This window comes from Columba livia, assembly GCF_036013475.1.
Source record: "Columba livia isolate bColLiv1 breed racing homer chromosome W unlocalized genomic scaffold, bColLiv1.pat.W.v2 SUPER_W_unloc_5, whole genome shotgun sequence".
NCBI classification, from domain to species: Eukaryota; Metazoa; Chordata; class Aves; order Columbiformes; family Columbidae; genus Columba; species Columba livia.
In genome coordinates this window covers 1323575-1344165 of record NW_027043000.1, presented here as the reverse complement: position 1 = coordinate 1344165, position 20591 = coordinate 1323575, and the positions used below count along the sequence as shown (strand labels likewise).

Here is a 20591-nt window from a genome sequence, read left to right as displayed (position 1 = left end):
CGTTTTTAAACAAGAATGGGAGGACAACTGTACGAAACAACTGGCCCAAGTAACTGGGGCGGATCACCCGCTACATGGTTCTAACCTGCAGCGGCTAATGGGCTCGGATCCAACAATGATCACCCCCCAGTTACAGGCCCAGGGCTTGCGGGCCCAAGAAGTCACGGCAACTACACGTGCAGCCAGAGAGGCTATTCACACAGCCTGTAGAATTATTGCCAAACCATCGCCATGGTCAACAATAAAACAAAGTGAAAGCGAGAGCTTCACGCAATTTGTAGATCGCCTCCAGGCAGCGATCGACTCCTCGACACTGCCTTCGGAGGCAAAGGGCCCAGTCGCAGCAGAATGCCTACGCCAGCAGTGCAATTCAACGACCAAAGATATTTTGCGATCACTGCCAGCAGGGTCCAGCATCGCGGACATGATTAAACATGTTGCGAAAGAAGAGCACCTAGCCCCGATCCAGGCATCTGTTCGCACCGCAATAACTAACATGATGGTATGTTTTAAATGTGGCCAGGCAGGCCATGTCACAGCAAATTGCCCTCAGTTGGGGGATCCGTCAAATCCGTCAACAGCACTCCCCTCACACCAAAACCTACCCAAAGGACCGTGCTGGGCCTGTGAAAAGAGGGGGCAGTTCGCCAGGGAATGCAGATCTAAGACCCAGGGAAACGGGTGGGGGAGAGGGCAATTGGGCCATGCACAGCCCTCTCCCACTTGGGATATGAGGCGGCCCAATTACGCCAACCCCACATGGAGTGCCGTGCTCCCGAACCCAGTGCTTCCAAACCCGGTGCCCCAAAAACCGGTTCCCCCGAATCCACTGCCCCCTCAAGAGGTGACCAACCTTACAGCACAACCGGCTGTCCAGCCAAACCTGCCTTCATCTCAGGGACAGCAAGCACCACCCCCTGGGGGCGAGACCCCAGGGTGGCTCTGGCCGTAACGTGTGATAGCCCGCCAGTGGTGTGGGGGATCTGCTCCCTTTATAATACCCCAAATAGCACCACCATTAGTGTCCCCTTCTTGATCGATACCGGAGCAGACGTTACAGTTATCCCTGAGGCAAACTGGCCTCCGTGTTGGGAACTGGAAGATGCTCCAATGGTGGGTGGAGTTGGGGGACTAACCTGAGCTCGGAAGAGTGTTCAATTGGTTGCAATCACAATTCACACAGAAAAGGGACCGGAAAAAAACATTATTCTCTTCCCGTATGTCTTGCCAGGAGTCCCACCCCTGTTGGGAAGGGACGCTTTAGCCCTATTGAAAACCAGGGTGACAAATTTACTGTGAGGGCCACTGCCGCATACCCACTTCCACCGATCAAACTGACATGGAAATCGTCCGATCCAGTGTGGGTCGAGCAGTGGCCCCTATCAAAGCCTCGAATGGATGCTCTTCTTGAGTTAGTCGACCGCGAACTGCAACGGGGTCACATAGAGCCTTCTACCAGCCCTTGGAACACTCCTGTTTTTGTAATACCCAAGCGAACCGGTGAAGGGTTTCGTCTCCTCCATGATCTGCGTGAAGTAAACAAGACAATTCAACCAATGGGTCCTGTTCAAACGTTGCTGCCCATGAACTCTATGATACCAGAGGGGCAACCTTGTGCCGTTCTTGATATTAAAGACTGTTTTTTCTCAATACCTTCACATGAAGAAGACAAGGAACGGTTTGCTTTCTCTATCGTGTTTCCAAACAGTCAACGTCCTAACCTACGCTTCCAGTGGAAAGTGCTGCCTCAAGGAATGATCAACTCGCCTACCATCTGCCAGATCACGGTGGATCGGGCGCTGACACCAGTTTGGCGCAGTGACCCGACCACGACAATCATTCAATACATGGATGACATCCTTATCGCCACATTTTTAGTGCTGAAGCTACCATATTTTTCCTGTATGTTCATCACACTTTTAGCGGTACAACTACCGTATTTTACCTGTATATTCGCCACAATTGCAGTGGTTCCTGTACTGTATTTTACCTGTATCTTTGTGAAATTTTTAGCAGTGTAGGTCCCGTATATTGCCTGTATACCCGCCACATATTTTGCGGTGCAGGTAACGTATTTTACCTGTATGTTTTCACATTTTTAGCAGTGTGTTTACCGTATATTTCCTGTATATTCGACAAAATTTTAGCCATGCAGCTACCGTGTTTTACCTGTATGTTCTTCACATTTTAAGCCATGCAGCTTTTTCACCTGTATATTCACCAGTTTTTTACCTGTATATTTTACCAGTATATTCACCAGTTTTTTATTGGTTCAGCTACCGTATTTTACCTGTATATTTGCTGCATTTTTAGTAGTGCGTTTCCCGTATTTTGCTAGTATCGTCTCCCCATTTTTATCGGTGGAAGTAGCATATTTTAGCTGTATATTCATCACAGTTTTAGTGGTGCAGTTACCATAGTTTACCTGTATATTCCCCACTTCTTTATTGGTGCAGCTACAGTATTTTACCCGTATGTTCGCCACATTTTTAGTAGTGCGTGTACAGTATTTTACCTGTATAGTCACCACGTTTGATAGCGGTGCAACTGCCGTATATTACCTGTATATTCATCACAGTTTTAGCGGTGCAGGTACCATATTTTTCCTATACATTCACCATATTTTTAGCGGTGCAGCTCCTGTATATTACCTGTATATTTTTACATTTTTAGTGGTGAAGGTGCTGTATTTTTCCTGTATATTCGCCACCTTTTCAGCGGTGCAGCTGCCATATTTCACCCATATGTTTGCCACATTTCTGGCGGTGTAGCTTCCGTGTTTTTCTGGGACGTTCGGCACACTTTTAGCACTTCAGCTACCATTATTTGCCTGTATATTCGTCACAATTTTAGTGGTTAATGTACCATATTTTTCCTGTATATTCTCTGAATTTTTAGCGGTGCAGCTTCTGTATATTACCCGCATATTTTCACATTTTTAGTCTTGCAGTTACCGTATTTTACCTGTATATTCCCCAGTTTTTATTGGTGCAGCTACCGTATATTACCTGTATATTCGCCGTATTTTTAGTGGTGCAGCTATCCTGTTTTACTTGTATATTTTCATATTTTTAGCGGTGGAAGTACCGTATGTTATCTGTGTGTTCGCCACAGTTTTACCTTTACGGCTGCTGTATTTTACCTGTGTTTTTGTCACGTTTTTAGTGGTTCACGTACCATATTTTACCAGTTTATTTGCCACATTCACGTACCCTACTTGTTGAATGATCTTTTTCAGAAGAAGAAGATGATGATGATGCACACCAAAAAGCGACAGAGGAGGTGAACTGAATGCAGTAAGAAGGAGAGTTAGCGTGCGGTGTCAGAGAGGAAGATGGGGAATCCTTGGGAGCCAGCACGATCCCTGGGGAGGAATAAGGAGCTGAAAGGAGCCGACGAGGAGCCCTGAGGATGACTGGGGGAACTGAGGCACGACCTGGGGAGCTGAGATGAGTTTTGGGGGACCGTGGCCCTTGGGAGAATGGAGGAGACCTGGGGAGGACTGGAGAGTCTTGGGGAATGGAAGTGAGTCCCTGGGAGAAGGGGGGATTCCTGGGGAATACAGACAAGCCCTGGGGGACCCATGGAGAGCATTGCAGAGTCCTGGGGAAACCAAGGCAGATCAAGTGAGGCCTTGGGAGCCCTGGGGAAATGAGACAAGCCCTGGGGAGAACTTGGGTGCCTTGAGGAATCAAGGCGAGCCCTGGGGAGGACTGGATCTCAAGGGAGCCGTAGGGAGATGAGGCCCTACCTAGGGAGGGAGGGTCTGGGGATTCCTGGAAGATGAGGGGAGGCCTTGGGAGTCCTGGAGAGGCAAGGCAAGCCCTAGTTTACTTTTTAGAAGAGATTCTTATGGAATCTAAGTCTGCTCTGTCCTTCAGTCCTTCCCAGAACATAGTTCTGGTAGAAGTTAGGTAGGATGTGTGGTCTTGCTAGAAATTCAATGTAATGCAATAGCATTTTGATTCTTTTTTTTAAGGAAATGTAAGTACATAATTTCAATAATAATATAGTTACTGCATTTAATGAGCTAGCTTTTTATACAGCTTAGTATGATATCTTTTTCTCTCTCTGCCCTAGAAAACTGAAATTTAAATCCTTACTCAGTCACATTGCAGATGTGATAGATGTAGTTGTAGGAAAAGGGCAGGTGTTGTCATTTCCAGTAAAGGTCCAGGTGATTGGGGTAAGGGGGTGGGGGGGAGAGGAGGCCTTGGTGTTATGAGCCACAGCCTCTCATGAGGGAGCTCATTTTGCTCCTGGGCTGCTTTGCTGTTGGTGTTCTGCTGTTCCTTTGTTCCTGCAGTAGTTTGCAGGTTCTGAGCTGGAGAAGCAGAGGTGTCTATTTGAGGTAAGAGCTTCAGAACCAAGCCAGGTTCAGTAGCATATATGACAGAAAGGATGCTTGTCAGTGGGCTTGGTTTGGCTTTTGCTTTGCTTAGTATGTGTGGTATGTTTTGTTGTTGTTTTTATTTTTTATTTATTTGTTTTATATCCCTTTATTGCAGATATTGAAGATGCACCTGGCAATTACAGGAAGGTCCCCCTTAGCCCATGTGGTGTTTTCCTTTGTTGAGGATGGGTATAGTCCCTTAGCCCTCTGAAAGCTAAGTGGAGGGACAGGGGCTGGGGGGACTGGGAATTGCAGGAAGGGGTTTAAAGTTCACAGAATCACAGGATGTTAGGGATTGGAAGGGACCGTGAAAGATCATCTAGTCCAAGCCCCCCCACCAGAGCAGGAACACCTAGATGAGGTTACACAGGAAGGTGACCAGGCATGTCTTGAATGCCTCCAGAGTAGGAGACTCCACAAGCTCCCTGGGCAGCCTATTCCAGTTTTCTGTCACCCTTGCTGAGAAGTTTCTTCTCAAATTTAAGTGGAACCTTTTGTGTTCCAGTTTGTACCCATTACCCCTTGTCCTATCATTGGTTGTCACCGAGAAGAGCCTGGCTCCATCCTCGTGACACTCACCCTTTATCTATCTGTACACATGAATGAGGTCACCCCTCAGTCTCCTCTTCTCCCAGCTAAAGAGATCCAGCTCCCTCAGCCTTTCCTCATAAGGGCGTTGCTGCACTCCCTTATTCATATCTGTTGCCCTATGCTGGACTCTCTCCAGCAGTTCCTTGTCCTTCTTGAACTGAGGGGCCCAGAACTGGACACAATATTCCAGATGGGGTCTCGCCAGGGCAGAGTAGAGGGGAAGGAGAACCTCTCTGGACCTACTAACCACTCCCCTTCTAATATACTCCAGGATGCCCTTGGCCTTCCTGGCCACGAGGGCACTGCGCTGGCTCATGGTCATCCTGCTGTCCACCAAGACCCTCAGGTCCCTTTCCCCTACACTGCCCTCTAATAGGTCATTCCCCAACTTATATTGGAACCTGGGGTTGTTCCTACCCAGATGAAAGACTCTACACTTTGCCTTGTTATATTTCATTAAATTTTTCCCTGTCCAGGTGTCACTGGATGGCAGCACAGCCTTCTGGCGTATCAGCCACTCCTCTGAGCTTTGTGTCATCAGCAGACTTGCTGATAGTACACTCTCTTCCCTCATCCAAGTCATTGATGAATATATTGAAAGTTGACATGGGGAGAGGGCCATCCCGGAACAGTCCCCTTTAGGCAGGAAAACGGGGCAGGGAACATTTCAGCATGATGCCAGGTTGTGCTGGGCAGGGCTGCTCCAGCCTGTGTGTCTGCACTGTTGAGTAGTTTACGAAGCCTGCCTTGCGCCTGTTAGACAATGCTGGCACTTGTTGTGCTCGAGGGGCAGGGCAGTCTTCTCAGGTGCGTTCCTGGGCTCTGGAATGCCAGTGCTGATTGGCCTAGTGCCAATTGGGAGCCGGTGTTCTTGCTTAATGAGCCGAAAGCTTGGATGGGTCTTGCGCCTTGGACTTTTCCAGTCGACTGTGTTTTATGGTGTCGTTCTGGGCTGCGTTGGCAGCTCTGCTTTCTAGCCATCCAGTTTAAGGGACTGCGTGCACGTGTGCGTTTGGCTTGGAACAGCTCTGCCTGGAGGCGTTGAGTCGTGGCTGGTGGAATAGCACTAAACATCCGTGGTTGTTAATAGGTTGATACGCATAGATTGTGTAGGCAAAGGTTGTGCAGTTATCTGGGATGGAGCAGCTGTGGGCAGGGAGTCTGGGCAGTCGCTTCCGCAGCATTTTATGAAAAGGATCGGAGCCTTCTGGGAGGGGCTGTTGGGTGGGATGGAAGGCTGTTTAATCTGTAAGGTGTTAAGGCTTGTATGGGTGGGTCTTAATGTTTGGACTGTTTTTTGAATGGCAGGCTGTAGCTGGACTCCAGGCGGTGTTTCTAACTGGAAAGCAGACCTCTGGAATGGTTGATCTCTTGATCGTCAGCATCCGGGTGACTTGTTTGATGCACGTTTTTTCAGAGGCCAGGGGACAACATGTGCACAAAAGAGCGACAGAGGAGGCGGGTGGAGCACTGTAAGAAGATGGGTTGGTGAGCGGTGTCAGAGGGAAGGTGTGCCAGGTGCCTCTGTATAAATTTGCTTGATTGCTTCACACCTATTAAAACAATGAGGAAATGTGGATATCAGCCCTGCAGCTATTTGGAGGAGGTGAGCATTGAGTGCAGGGCTGAAGCAGCAGCAGCTTGTTTTTAGGGGTTGTGTTGCTGGTGCAGGTATGAGCATCCTTTGGTTGTGTTTCACAGATGGTGCCTGAGCCTCCACGTGGTTGAGGTGGCAGCCCAAAGGGCTGGGGCCAAATGGGGCAGCAGCCAAGGTAAAGGAGCGGGAGGTGAGACTGGCTGGGGGCAAGCTGTGCTTTTTGGCAGTGTTTGAGGATGTGCCTTTGTTTTGTTTTTGCAGGTGCTGGACACAAGCCCAGAGGGATGAAGGCACACACCAACCAGCCGCTGAGAAGGTGGGGCGCTGCTCATTGTTAAGGAGCACGGCCTTTTCTGGTGAATTAGTGAAGCGTTTCCTTCTTGCTTTGCAGGCCGCCTTTGGAATCAGATGAGCACTTGCGTTGAGCTGGGCTAGAGGCGAGAAGGAGCGTGGGGCTGGGGGCTAACCCTCAGCTCCAAAGAGGTATTTGATTTCCTTTTAGGGGAGCTCACTCTGGAAGAATTTATCCACAGTGTGGAAAGAGATGAGGACCTAATGGAATTGATTCTGAGAAGTTTTGACCTTTCCAACATGCTCAAGGTCATACAGAGCGGCAGGTGCCACAGTGTCTGAAGGATCCAGTGATGCAGGTGGCATCTGTGTCATCAGTTGAAGGAAGATAATATTTGAAATGTTCAGAGAGCTTTAAATTGTCCAAGCTTGCCAAGGCAACAGCAGGTGGCCTGCTCCAGGAGTAACAATTTTCACTCTTGACTCTGTAGCTCTCCTGTTCTTTATTTCCCTCATTAATGACTGTAGCAGCCACAGAACACAAACCTTTGCCCACGTATAACAGGCAAGTTTTTGGATGCAGTACAAGTAACTCACTTGGTCTCCATGAACACTGTTCAGAGTAAACAATAAAATAATGAAAGTACCACTAAATGCAACCTTTATAGAAAACACGGAGTTAACAAATTTCTTCTTTTAAGTACAGGCTCTTTAATCTACTATCTGAAGTGTGGACACAAACTTCTAGGAAGGACTGCATTCTATCTGGATCAATTAAGAATGAAGCCTGGTTTGCATGAAATTAACATTTGCTCTAAGTTCTTAAAATTGGAGTAGGTTCTCTGGGAAGTTATGCTAGGGAAGATATATTTAACTGAAGCTTTTAATTATGAACATTATTGGTTTTGTGTGGTTCCCCCCACTAAAAACAGTGAGTATCCTAGAGAGTTTGGCATAAAACCAGGATGTCTTCTATTAAGTCAAGACTCTTTGGATACGATAATCCATGGCACTTATTTTCTTAAACACTTTACCTGCATTCCTTTCACTTCCTCTGTTACACTGCAATTAGAAACAGGAAAAGAAGAAACATCAGAATATTAGAATAGTAATTAATGGATGCCTTTGTTTACTTTGGTACATCTCACAACTAGGCACTTCCTAAATAATAATTCCGTTTCCATCAGGTTTCCCACGGCCTGATGAGAAAAGCCACAAATACAATACGTGTTAAAAGTTACCTGATCGCTTACTTCTTGTCATACTATTGCTGTTAAAATCGCTACAAGACTGTAAGCTTTAGCTACCTTGGCCCAGGCTAAGACAGATAATTCCTCTTACAGTCCATAATGTATTTAGTCTGTAAAGTTGTGCAGCAAGGATTAGTAGATGATGCACAAGGTATTACCCAGGAGTGGAAAAGGAAAGGGAAATACAGCCCCTTTACTCTCTCCATTAGCTACTCTCTTGTTTCCCAAGACTGAATTTTACCCCTTGTCCCCTCACTCTGTGGGGTTCCAAACAGCTTCTGTGTTAACTCCCAAGGCACACCACATAACTTAGCTTTTTAGGCAGATATTAGGAATGTAGCAACAAGGTGACTTTTTGCAGTTATGGTAGAAACACTGAGATTTAGAATAAATTCACTGTTGAGTTCTTATGAGGGAGTTCAGGAAAAAGAAGTAACTGCTTGTTCAATGTAAGTACTCAGAATAAAAAAAAATACAGATCACACAACAGTAATGGCTTTAGTCTGGCAGAGACAGCAAGTGCTGAGACTGCAAAGATACTTTAATTACTTTAGCATTATTTTGCAGGGGAAAAAAAAAAAAAAAAAAAGCAAAATCTAATGATGAAACCAGTAAGCCCTCTGGAATTGAAGAGCTGATTACCCCTGAACCAAGATAAATTGATTCAATGCTTGTTAACTTCAATGACAATATTCTGATGAGATCCGAAAGTACACATGTAAAAAAAAAAAAAAAAATATGAGATGGCACAGGGAGATTTGAATTTATTCCTATAGATGATATATATGAAGGAAAAAGAAACATTACTACAAACTGCATAGTAGGACTACATTAAGAGCTACCTCAAGTACTTCCTCCTGCCATTTTCTAAGGTCCTCGGTTAACACATCTTCCCATGATTTTGGTCATAGAAATAACAGGAGAGATGAGTATAAACACAGCTTTTCTTATAGCACTATATATACACCCAGTATCATTCTAACAAACATAAACATTTAGGAAGAACGTATTACATAGTAACAACACATTATCAAATCTGAACAGCCTCCAAAACAATTGTAGAAGCAAAACCTCATGGGTAAACAAGCCAAGAGAAAATTGTACTTCTAAGTTAATTGAGAAGTCAGGCAAAACAAAAAGAAAACAACGTTAGTTAAAGCCATAGTTAAGGCTTGACAGGACTGAGATCCATATTAGTTCCATACTGAGTAGAGGTTAGTAAACCAGAAGTATAAGCCAGTCTATACAAATCAACGGTTGTGAATTACAGTGCTGTATGCCACCCTCTCCTTCTCTTGATGGACAACGTATACAAAATGCTATGAAATGCAAGTTTCCCAGTCTGTAAAAGCCTTTAAAAGGTAAATCATATTTGGTGCAATGATTAGATAAGGCTTGGTACTGTGGTAGTACATCACGTGTACGTGTGGTAAGTTCTACTTTACAAGAATTGATAAAGTAACTTACAAAACATAATCATCACTTCAGTGATAATAACAACTGGAAGAACATTTCATTTCCCTGTAAAGCCACCAGGACGCTGAGTCATTAGTCCTACTAAAACCCCGAGGAAAGTATTTTAGAACAACAGGTTTTTTTTTTTTTTTTCCCCAATCAACTCTGCATAAGCATTGTCAACTCTATAATGGATCAACATTTATAATGAAACACTGGAAAAATATGACATAGCACAATGTGGTACAGATTTATGCTAACCACTGAAACATTCAATGAAAAGTTAAAGAGACTATCCACCCAGTTCCCCCTGGCATTTGACATAAGAGAAACTTATCAGAGCAGCTTTCAGAATACTAAGCGGAAAGGAAATTGCACAGTCCATTCATGTGTATCAATTTCCTGCTAATACCTCCATTCACAGAATCACAGAATGTTAGGGATTGGAAAGAACCTCAAAAGATCATCTAGTCCAATCCCCCTGCCGGAGCAGGAACACCTAGATGAGGTTACACAGGAAGGTGTCATTCCTTTGTTTCCTCTCAGTCTTCTTCACTTTGATTCTTCTTCTTACAAGTCATCTAAATATTAACCATTGTTATCCTGAACTTTGCTAATAACTCTTTTCTGTTGTCTAAAACAGAGCACGCAATAGACCAAAATGGTGCATATAAAGAAAATCTCCAGGTATTACATGCATGCCTCAAACTTTACATATGAAAGGCCACACCAAAGTGTACAAAATTCAGCATCTTCTGCCATCAAATGTTATATAACTTCCACCAGTTGCATGCTTGACTAAGTATAAATACACAGCACGTAAATATTGAAGCTTTACGAAGTTCTTACCGTCAGGTGTACTGTAAGTGAGAGTTTCCATGGAGATAAGTAAATCATCTTCAAAAGGATGATTATACTAAATAAAAAGGACCATTAAAGATTAGAATAAATGCTTGCAGTGATGTTTTTAACATGCATTTTAAGTATTGTTTTTACACAATTTTGTTTTGACCAAAACATGAAATTATCCACATGCTGCTCTATTGGCTGAAGTTAGCAATCTCAAAACTTTAATTCCTAGAAAAAACACACGTATTTTAAGCATATGTATGAGTTGTTCAATCTCAATGCATAAGCCAGTTGCTGACAAAACGAGGCTTCAGCGAGTTTTCAAAAACGCTTAAGTTACTTAATTACAGAGCTTCTAAACTCCCTCTGTCATAACTGGAAGCAGCCACTTACCAGAGACCTACAGGTCATGACATATGAAAATGTCATCCAGTCTAATGCGAGATGAGGAAAACATTCTAGAAACAGAGTCTTGTGGCTTTTTTTTAAGTTGTTGGAAACCATTGCTGAGGTACTAACAGGCTAACTCCTGTTCTTACCTCTGCTGTCAGAGTGGTTCCAAAGAATGTTTATTGATATGGTAATAGGTGCTTTGTATGTAAATATGGCCTTATATATAAATATGTATATATATATATATATATAAATATAGCCTTGAAATAATTACGCTTTTTCTATGGATAAACAACGTTTAATCCAATTCCTTGTATTCCTTACACACGTGTTCATTAGAGCATAAGCAAAACAGCGCTGGGTGCGCGGGGGATTCACTCCACCCAACACGCACACTTTTAAGAATAAGAAATATGCTTAAATACCGTATGGTATTACATATTCATAATGACCCCAGAAACGCCTATACATATTCGTGACCTTTCCCGCCTTTTATTAAAATGAGTCTCAGATAACCATTTACATATTCCCCTCCTTGATCCTCCCCTGTTGCACCTGCGCAATGTCACTTGGTGAATTTGAGGAAGGGTCTTTAGGGGTCTTTGGATGAAGGCTCCTTCAGCTTCGTCACAGTGGACTTTTTACCTTTGGCTCATTAGGAGGAACTGGCTGGAATCCAAGCTACCAAACCGACTGGAAACAGACTGGTGCCTTCTTTTTGCTGTAAATCTTGGCTATCTTGTCTCCTCAAGGTTGCAGCTGGTGCTGTAAAACTTCTTATCTCGGCATTTAATGAAGTCCTGCTTTTTTTTTTTTTTTTTTAGCACAATTAGTTACATACAGCTCTAAACTAGATATTGATTATGTGGTTTAAAATGTTAGCTTGTTAGTAGGCCCTTATTATATAGTTGCTTAACCCTTAAAATGTTAGTTCGCTCTATCAATATAACTTCCTAAACAAGTTTCATAACTTTTTACATAGAACTTAACCACCTTTCCCTTTTCCAAGTTCAGAGTCCGTGCCTCATTTGGTTATACCTGTAAACATGAAATATCTTAGCACGAATCACAAACACATTTTTCACAATTCCCCCTTTTTCTTTTTATCCTATTGATTCGTGCTTTGGCCTCAAAGTTAGCCAGCACCTGCCTAGCGGCAGCTAGGTCCAGTTTGGTGTTATCTTTTAAAATCATCAATTTATGCCCCATTCCTTTTGTTGCCATTTCAGGATCTATAGGCATAGCTGAGATTTGCATGCCTTGGACTACTGAATGTATTAACCGAATAAAGTACGGGATCATACATGGTACATCAGTAAACCCAGAAATGCGCATAATATCATGAACCCTATTTTCTTCCACCAGGCTCCCCCAAATAAGTTATCCCACCAATGGCTAGTAAGTATAGAATTCCATTTCTGTACTGGTACATGTGCAACTCGTTTTATCTCCTCTGCTATTTTCATTATAGCTTCCCCATTATCATTTATTTCCAAACAACATTCAGAAGTATTCCATTTCCCACAGACGCCCCCCTCTTCAGCTAAAAGATAATCTAAGGCTACCCGATTTTGGTACACTGCAGCCCTGGTCTGAGACAATTGTCTTGCTATAAGATTCAGTGCCTCAGCTGTCCAGTTGCTTGTTATTTCAACCACTGCTTGCAACCAGATAATTTGGTTTAGCATATATATTGGGGTACGGTATCCCCAGCTTCCATCTTGGGCCCAGGTGGCTGGATCATAGTATTCAATTATCCTTTTCGCAGGCCATTCATCAGCTTTCCAAGTTTGCGTTCCTCCTATGGGGACATTTATTAAACCCCTCTTCTCTCTGTTTAAAGTTTCGTACAGAGGTTTCCCCAGATGACTCCCTTTATCCTTTGGTAAAAGGAAAAATGCTGGTTGAATTATCCCTATTGTACAGGACCCTCTCCACCTAGGCATTAACTCATTATAAGCTCTATTCCCACATATCCAAAATAATCCATCAGGGGCTTTCCATGGTTCGTTTATATCGGTAGAGCCAGGATTCTGCCAATATCTCCTTAAATCCCCAATTTCCTCAAAGGGGTTTGCTTTGCTTTGATTCTTCCAGCATATCGTTTCATTTCCCAGGCTACAATTTCGAGACCAATATCCATTAGGTGGACCTGGCCACCAAGTGGGAGGAATAGAAGTATTTTATGAATTTGCCCGCAACACTAACTTACAAGGGGTTTGTCCGACGTATTCAGTAAAATCTCGTTTACCATCATCCCTTGATATGCACATCTGCCCTATTATTAAGTGACTTAATACCCATCCTTCTGGTCTTTTTTCTCGAGTTACATGCATTCTGTTCCATACCAGTAATCCTTCTGGGCTTACACTCTCTCCTCTCCAAGGCCACTGTTCTGCCATTTGAGACCTCCCACATATCCAGCATGATGTGACATTTAATTCCCAGGCTATCTTTTCCATAAGGTCTATAAACAGGTTTTTCCCTACTGTTGGTAATTGTAATCCCTTGTCTTTTTGCCTGATTTCTTTATACCAATCACTGTTTTTCTGTACCACTTTCTGTTTCTCTCGCCTTCTTTTCAATTCCTGAGTAGCACTCTTAACTAACTCCTCCTTATACTGATCTTGCACTCCCCCTCCATCTGAATAGCCCCACATACCAGTTTGTGAAAAACAGATACTCTGTTCTCCCCTAGGGCAGGAGACAGAGCCTACACCGAGTCCACCTTTCCCTAGATTAGTTGCTACCCATAACTTCTGCCCTTGGATTTCACATTTTTTCAATTTTGTTCTATCATAACATCCAGAATTAACATGAGTGTGATAATTGAGAACATATTGTGTCAGTCATCCTATTCTCACGCACTCATAGCACTTGGTACAGGGATTGGCCAGGCTAAGTTGGGAACAATAAGTCACCACTCCTAGCAAGAGGATCAGGTCCAGGTTTCTACACCCTCTGCCTCTCTGGCCTACCAGGTTGCAGCTGGCAGCCGAGTTCATCATCTTCTCAGCAGCAAGGGTAGTGTCCCCGCCTTTCCTATTTTTGCCGTAAGGTGATGACTTTTTATCGTATTCCAAACTCTTGGCCTTCAGTTCCCAGGAGCAACAGGACAACACGAAATTTGATTTCTCTTTTTACACTCTATTCTTCCTATCACTGGTGGACTCTCTAAATTCCCATACACCCCTTTAGTAAACACCTCCCATCATTCTTCACTATTCTTTTTGTATTCTTCCAGTGACTGTTAGAATTCTCAACCTAGCTTTGGTTTCCTTATCTTCTATCCTTAAATGCTTATTACACAATCCTGTTGGTAATTTCCCTTTGTGGATATGCTTATATCACAGTTCATTACAACCTAAACATCAAATACAGATAAGAGAATTATATATACAACTTAGTTCAACATGCTTAACTATTAAGACATTCTGATTTTCATTTATACTGGACATTCACATGAACAATACTGATAGTAGTTACATCACCGATCCCATGTTAATTTCAATTTCAATTTCAATTCCCCTGGTCCTTGAGTTACTTTCCAGGTTCTTTCTTCTGTCAGGGGTCCTTTAACTCGAGAGGCGTGTGTCCATCCTTTCTCTGCAGTCTGAACCGCTGTTTCTGTAGTTAACAAAACAAGAAAAGGCCCCTCCCATCATGGAGTTAGAGTATCTTCTTTCCAGGTTTTAATTAGTACTTTATCCCCAGGTTGTAGTTTATGAATTGGAAACCCTAAAGGCGGAGTCTGATTTAAAATCCCTTTCTCTCTTAGTTCATTTTGATTTTTGTTTGATTTTTGTCACATAGTGTTGGAAAGATAAAGCTTCAATTTCAGGAGGGGATGTTGGCATCCACTGAGTAAACGGCATGCCATACAACATTTCATAAGGGGAAAGGCCAGTGTCTGAATTAGGCATTGTCCTTATGTTCAGTAAAGCTAAAGGCAAGCACTTTATCCAAGATAATTGAGTTTCAATCATCAGTTTAGATAGTTGTTGTTTCAGAGTCTGATTCATTCTTTCTACCCTTCCGGAACTCTGGGGATGCCATGGAGTATGATATTCCCAGGCTATGCCTAAAGCAGATACTACAGCCTTTAGTATTTTAGATGTAAAATGCGTTCCCTGATCTGAATCAATGGCCAAAATCATCCCAAACCTGGGGATGATTTGTTCTAACAATATCTTGGCCACAAACAGAGCATTAGCTCTCGCTGCTGGGAAGGCTTCAATCCAGTGTGTTAATTGATCCACTATAACTAGCAGATATTTGTGCCGTCCCACTTTTGGAAGTTCTGTATAATCTACTTGGATCCTTTCAAAAGGTCTATAGGCAGTTTTTCTTCCCCCTGCTTGGGCCCGCCTCATGTTTCCTTTATTTATCTTTTGACAAGTCATGCACCCGTGGGTGATTTGTTTCGCTAGTTCATATATCCCAAAACACCCAAAATACTTAAGATCACCCAATGCTCGGGTTCCCCAATGAGTTCTCTGATGCAACTGGTGTAAAATTACCCTAGCATAACTTTTTGGAACCATTTCTCTATTATCTGGTAATATCCACTTATTATTTTTTAAATTGTGCTCCTATCTTTTCTAATTCTTGCATTTCTTTTGGAGTGAACGACTTCTCTCCCGTACTTTCTGATCCTTCTTTCAGAGGCTGTAAAACAACTGGTTTTAAAGGTAGCACTGCTGCTTTCCTGGCTTCTTGGTCAGCAAAATTATTCCCTCTAATTCTTAACCCTGTTCCTCTCTGATGCCCCCTTACATGAACCACTGCTATCACTGAAGGCTCCCTCAGGGCTTGCAACACTCTGATTATTAACTCTTGGTGTACTAGCCCCTTTCCTTGAGTGTTAACGAGCCCTCTCTCTTCTCAAAGCTTTCCAAATGTGTGCACCACTCCATAAGCATATTTGGAATCTGTATATATGGTACCTTCTTTCCCTCTTAAAAGTTTTCATGCTCGATATAGAGCAAAAAGTTCACAAGCCTGCGCCGACCACGCAGGGCTTAAAGATCCTGACTCGAGAACGCTCATAGTTCTTCCATTTACTATCGCATATCCCGATTTTCGTTTCCCGTCTACCACTCTCGAAGACCCATCAATAAAATACTTTTCTACTTTTGTTAATTTCTCTTCTTCTAAATCGGGTCTGATTTTAGTTTGTAATTCTATCACTTGCACACAATCATGTTTAGAAGATTCAGCTACATTTCCAAATAGGAATTGTGCTGGATTCCTAGCTCCCGTTGTTTTCAGCTCTAAGCGAGGGGAGCTCAGGAGAGTGGTTTCATATTTCAGCATCCTGCTATCTGTTAACCATTTCTCTGCTTTCTGTTGTAAGATCCCTCTTACATCATGTGGGGTATAAACAGTTAATTCCCCCCCAAATGTTACTTTCTTAGCTTCCTCCACCAACAAAGCTACTGCCACTAAAGCTTGTAAACATGTAGGCCATCCTCGGCTTACAGGATCTAATAATTTCGAGTAATACCCTATAGGTTTCTTGCTCCCTGCCCAATCTTGGGTCAGTACTCCATATGCAGTTTGGTTAGTTGTTTCTACAAAAAGCTGAAATGGTCTCCCTACATCAGGTAAACTTAAAACAGGGGCTGTCATCAGAGAGTTTTTTAATATTCTCAAACGTTCTTCATCTTTGTCACTCCATTTGAGTGAGTTCATTGCTAGTTTCTCATATAAAAATTTTACTTTCTCGCTATAGCCTTCTATCCACTGTCTACAATATCCTAATAATCCCAGCAATTGCCTGACTTCTCGCTTACTTTTTGGTGCAGGCAAGGCTATAATCCCTGACACTCGGTCTGGGTCTAACTTCTTCTGCCCTTTCACTAGCCAGTGTCCTAAATACTTTACTTCTGGCTCCACGAACTGCAACTTGCTTTTTGAAACCCTCAGTCCTTTTTCCCCCAAAAAATTGAGTAATCTAATAGTCCCTGTTCGCACTGCTTCTTCTTCCTTTCCAGCAACTAATAAATCGTCTACATATTGTATGAGTTTTACCCCCAAAGGTGATTCAAATTCTAACAATAATTTTTCCAGTGCTTGTCCGAACAGGTTGGGAGATTCAGTGAATCCCTGGGGCAGCACAGTCCACCTTAACTGTTGCTGTCTCCCCGTGTCAGGGTCCTCCCACTCAAATGCAAAATAATTTCTACTATTTTCATCTAGAGGACGAGCCCAGAACGCATCCTTTAGGCCCACTACACTATACCAAATATTTTCGGGAGATATCTGATTTAATAACGTATACGGGTTTGCCACTACAGGAAATCGGGTTTTAGTTCGCTGGTTTACTGCTCTTAAATCTTGAACGAGTCTGTATGTCCCGTCTGCCTTTTGGATTGGCAGGACTGGGGTATTATGGGGAGACATACACAGCTCTAAGGTGCCATGTTTTAGCAACCTTTCTATTACAGGTTTTAATCCCTTACTTCCTTCCAGGGGAATAGGATATTGGCACACTCGAATTGGAGTGTCCGGGTCTATTACTTCTATCCTTATAGGTTCTATTTCTAATTTTCCCACGGTTTCAGGGGCTGACCACACAGCAGGATTGATCTCTGTTTCATCATTCGAGGTTAAGGTATAAATCTTTACTTTCAACTCCCCCTGCTCGACCCCTATGGTCAGCCCTAAAGCTACAATCAAGTCCCTCCCCAGCAAATTATTCTCAGCTTCAGAAACTAACAACGAATCATTAAGGCAAATTCGATTTTCTGATTCTATTTCTACATCACATAAAACAGGGACCTTGAAGGGTTCTCCCTTTGCCCCAACTACAAAAGCAGTTTTTCTACTTAATGAGCATCCTTTAGGAAGTTGCTGTACTGTGGATCTTTCTGCTCCCGTATCTACTAAAAATGTTATTTCTTCGTGATAGGGGCCTATTTTAAGTTTTATCAAGGGCTCGTTAGTCGCTTTGGCCCCTAACATAATAAACATTTTCTCATCTTTCTCCCTTTTTAGACACACCCGCTGTATATGCCCCTTTTTCCCACAATAATAACAAGTAGGAATGCTTTCCCGTTGACCTGTGTTAACTGATACGCTGTTTACTGGGGCTGACCTTCCCTGTGGTCTGTTCCTAGGCATCCAGTTTATTGGGGCTGCTCTCCCTCTCTGTGAATTCTGTTCTTCCCTAAGTGGCATGTTATCTTCCTTTTTCTGGCACTCCCTCACTGCAGCTACTAAGACTTTTGATTTTGCCCTCTGCTTTTCCTCATCCCTTCTCACATACACCTTCTGTGCTTCCCTCAGAAGCTCCTGTAATCCCCTGTCTTGCCAATCATCTATCTTTTCTAATTTCTTTCTTATGTCCCCCCAAGATTCAGCTACAAACTGAGTTTTCAATAATGTGGCACCCACAGGGGATTCGGGATCTAATCCCGAGTACATCTGTATACTCTTTCTAAGTCATTCCAGCCAATCTGTGGGGGATTCATCCTGCCTTTGGTACTCATTAAAGGCTTTATTAATATTTTGTCCTCGAGGGACTGCCTCTCGGATACCTTGTATAACCATTTCCCTTAAATCTATCATATTTTGTCTCCCCTGTGGGTCCTGGGAATTCCAATTAGGTCTCTGGGTTGGCCATTTTAGGTCCCCCTGGGGTCCTTGTTGGTGTCTCCTTTCCCAATCTCGCATACCTGCCACTCGAATCATTTCCCTTTCTTCTGTAGTAAATAAAATACTCAGACTGAGGTTCCTCCCAGGTATATATATTGGGGCCTAAAAATTGGTCCAGCCCTTCTGACACACCTATTGGATCATCTAATAATTTCCCCATATCCTTTTTGAAATTCCTGACATCTCCAGTGTTTAAGGGTGCCGTTACAAACCCTATGCCCCCTACATTACCCCCATAGGCACTTCTCTAAGAGGGTATAATTTCCCTTCACTCTCACCCTCTAGCTACTCCTGACTCATAGTTTTACTCCTTGTCCTGCTTGAAGGGGGGGAGGTAGGAGGGGCTGGAGCATGGAATGCGGGAATGGCAGCGGCCGCTCCGCACACGCACCCAGCCGTGAGCGTTTGCTCACCCCGACCCCAACACGACTTCCACCGCCGTCAGACGCTCCCACCCCGCCCCACGCCAATTCAAATTGTGCACTGACTCGCCCCCTCCGCCCCTACCCCACCTCTGACTGGGTCTCGCACAGGCGCCGCAGCCCATCCGAGTACGCGACCAGGAGCGCTTCTTATTCTGATTGGCTGCTAGAGCTGCCGAGCACCCACCCCCTCCTCACCGCCAGTTCGCCTCAAGGTCCTCCCATTGGCTACGGGGCTCGCAGCGAATCGGGGGTTGGACGCGGCGCGAAGTCTCTGTTCTACTTAGCAACAGTGTCCCACCATGAGCTCCCATTGGCCGCGGGGTCAGGCGCAGGCGCAGCCCGCCGAACTCTGTGCTTGGGTTGGGGGGCGGTGGCGGCCCCGGCCTTGTGGCTGTTTCCCGACCGCGGGCTCCTCCTGTCGGGTGGGTCCTGGAGCCGTGGCCTGCCTGCGGGCTGTAGCCGCTGCTTAGTGGTCGTGGGCCGTGTGGGGTTCAGTGCTCTGAGGAGAGCTCTGCCAGCGGGAACGCTGCTGGGGTGAACGTGGCGGCCCAGGGGCCCTGCGAGTGGCCGCTGTGAAAGCGGGTGCCGAGACCAGAAAATTCTGCTTTCCCTGCAAGGTGGTGCCCTGCCGTCAGCAAAAGGCCAATATTTTAAAAAAAGACCATGAGCCACTTCATGTAAAACTGTTTGTTTGTTTGTTTTGACTTTGTTTTGTTTTTTGTTTGTTTGTTTTAAGCAAGGCTTAGCCAGGGCTCCCTGGGTCTGCAGGCTGTGCTGCCCCCCAGCTGGGGAGTGGTATGGACCGGGCAATCACAGAATCACAGAATGTCCTGTGATCCACAAGGATCATAGAGTGCAATTCCTGTCCCTGCATATGACAACCCCACAGTTCACACCATGTGTCTGAGGGCCTTGCCCAGTCTCTTCTTGAACACTGTCAGGCTTGGGGCCATGACACCTCCCTGGGGAGCCTGTTCCAGTGCTCCACCACCCTCTGGGGGAAGAACATTTTCCTAATGTCCAACTTAAACCTCCCCTGGCACATCTTCCTGCCATTCCCTCGGGTTCTGTCACTGGTCACCAGAGAGAAGAGATCAGCGCCTGCCCCTCCTCCTCCCCTTGTGAGGAAGCTGTAGCCCCATGAGATCTCCTCTCAGTCTCCTCCAGGCTGAACAAACCAAGTGACTTTAGCCACTCCTCATACAGCTTCCCCTCCAAACCCTTCACAACTTTGCAGCCCTCTTCTGGACAGTCTCTAGTGGTTTAATATCAAACTGTGGCTCCCAGTGGGGAGCTCTGGGCAAAGCAATACAGAATGTAACCTTCCTGTTGTGTTCCGCAGAAATGGCCAGAGGAACAAGGGCTGGAAAACTGGACTCTAAGTGGCCACCACGACTCATGCCCTTTCTGGTTGTTCTCCATTGGGTCCTGAAGGGTTGCAGGCCTGAGGCCACTGAGGAGAAGGGCTGGAACTGGCACCACCAAAAGCATTACCAGTCTGCTGGCACTGGTATTTTTGATATCATCCCATTCCTCTCCCAATATTCCTAAACCAACCGTTTTCTATAAATAAAGATTTAATTTTTAAAAATTGCTATCAGTACATCGAGTTGCCTGGAACCTCCCATTCCAAAAACCTTTGCTATTTCACCGATATAAAGGCTTAGATGCATCATTTCAGAATGGCA

The 20591-nt window shown here is 44.3% G+C and overlaps 1 protein-coding gene across 1 annotated transcript in view; it reads right to left on the bottom strand.

Moving 5' to 3' along the window:
* LOC135577507 (uncharacterized) overlaps positions 1-13073 on the bottom strand; it is a 100511-nt gene extending 87438 nt beyond the window's left edge. The window contains 2 exon segments of the mRNA XM_065047642.1: positions 10427-10493; positions 13032-13073. Coding sequence (XP_064903714.1) covers positions 10427-10493; positions 13032-13073 — 109 coding nt within the window.
* Positions 13074-20591: the final 7518 nt, after the last annotated feature.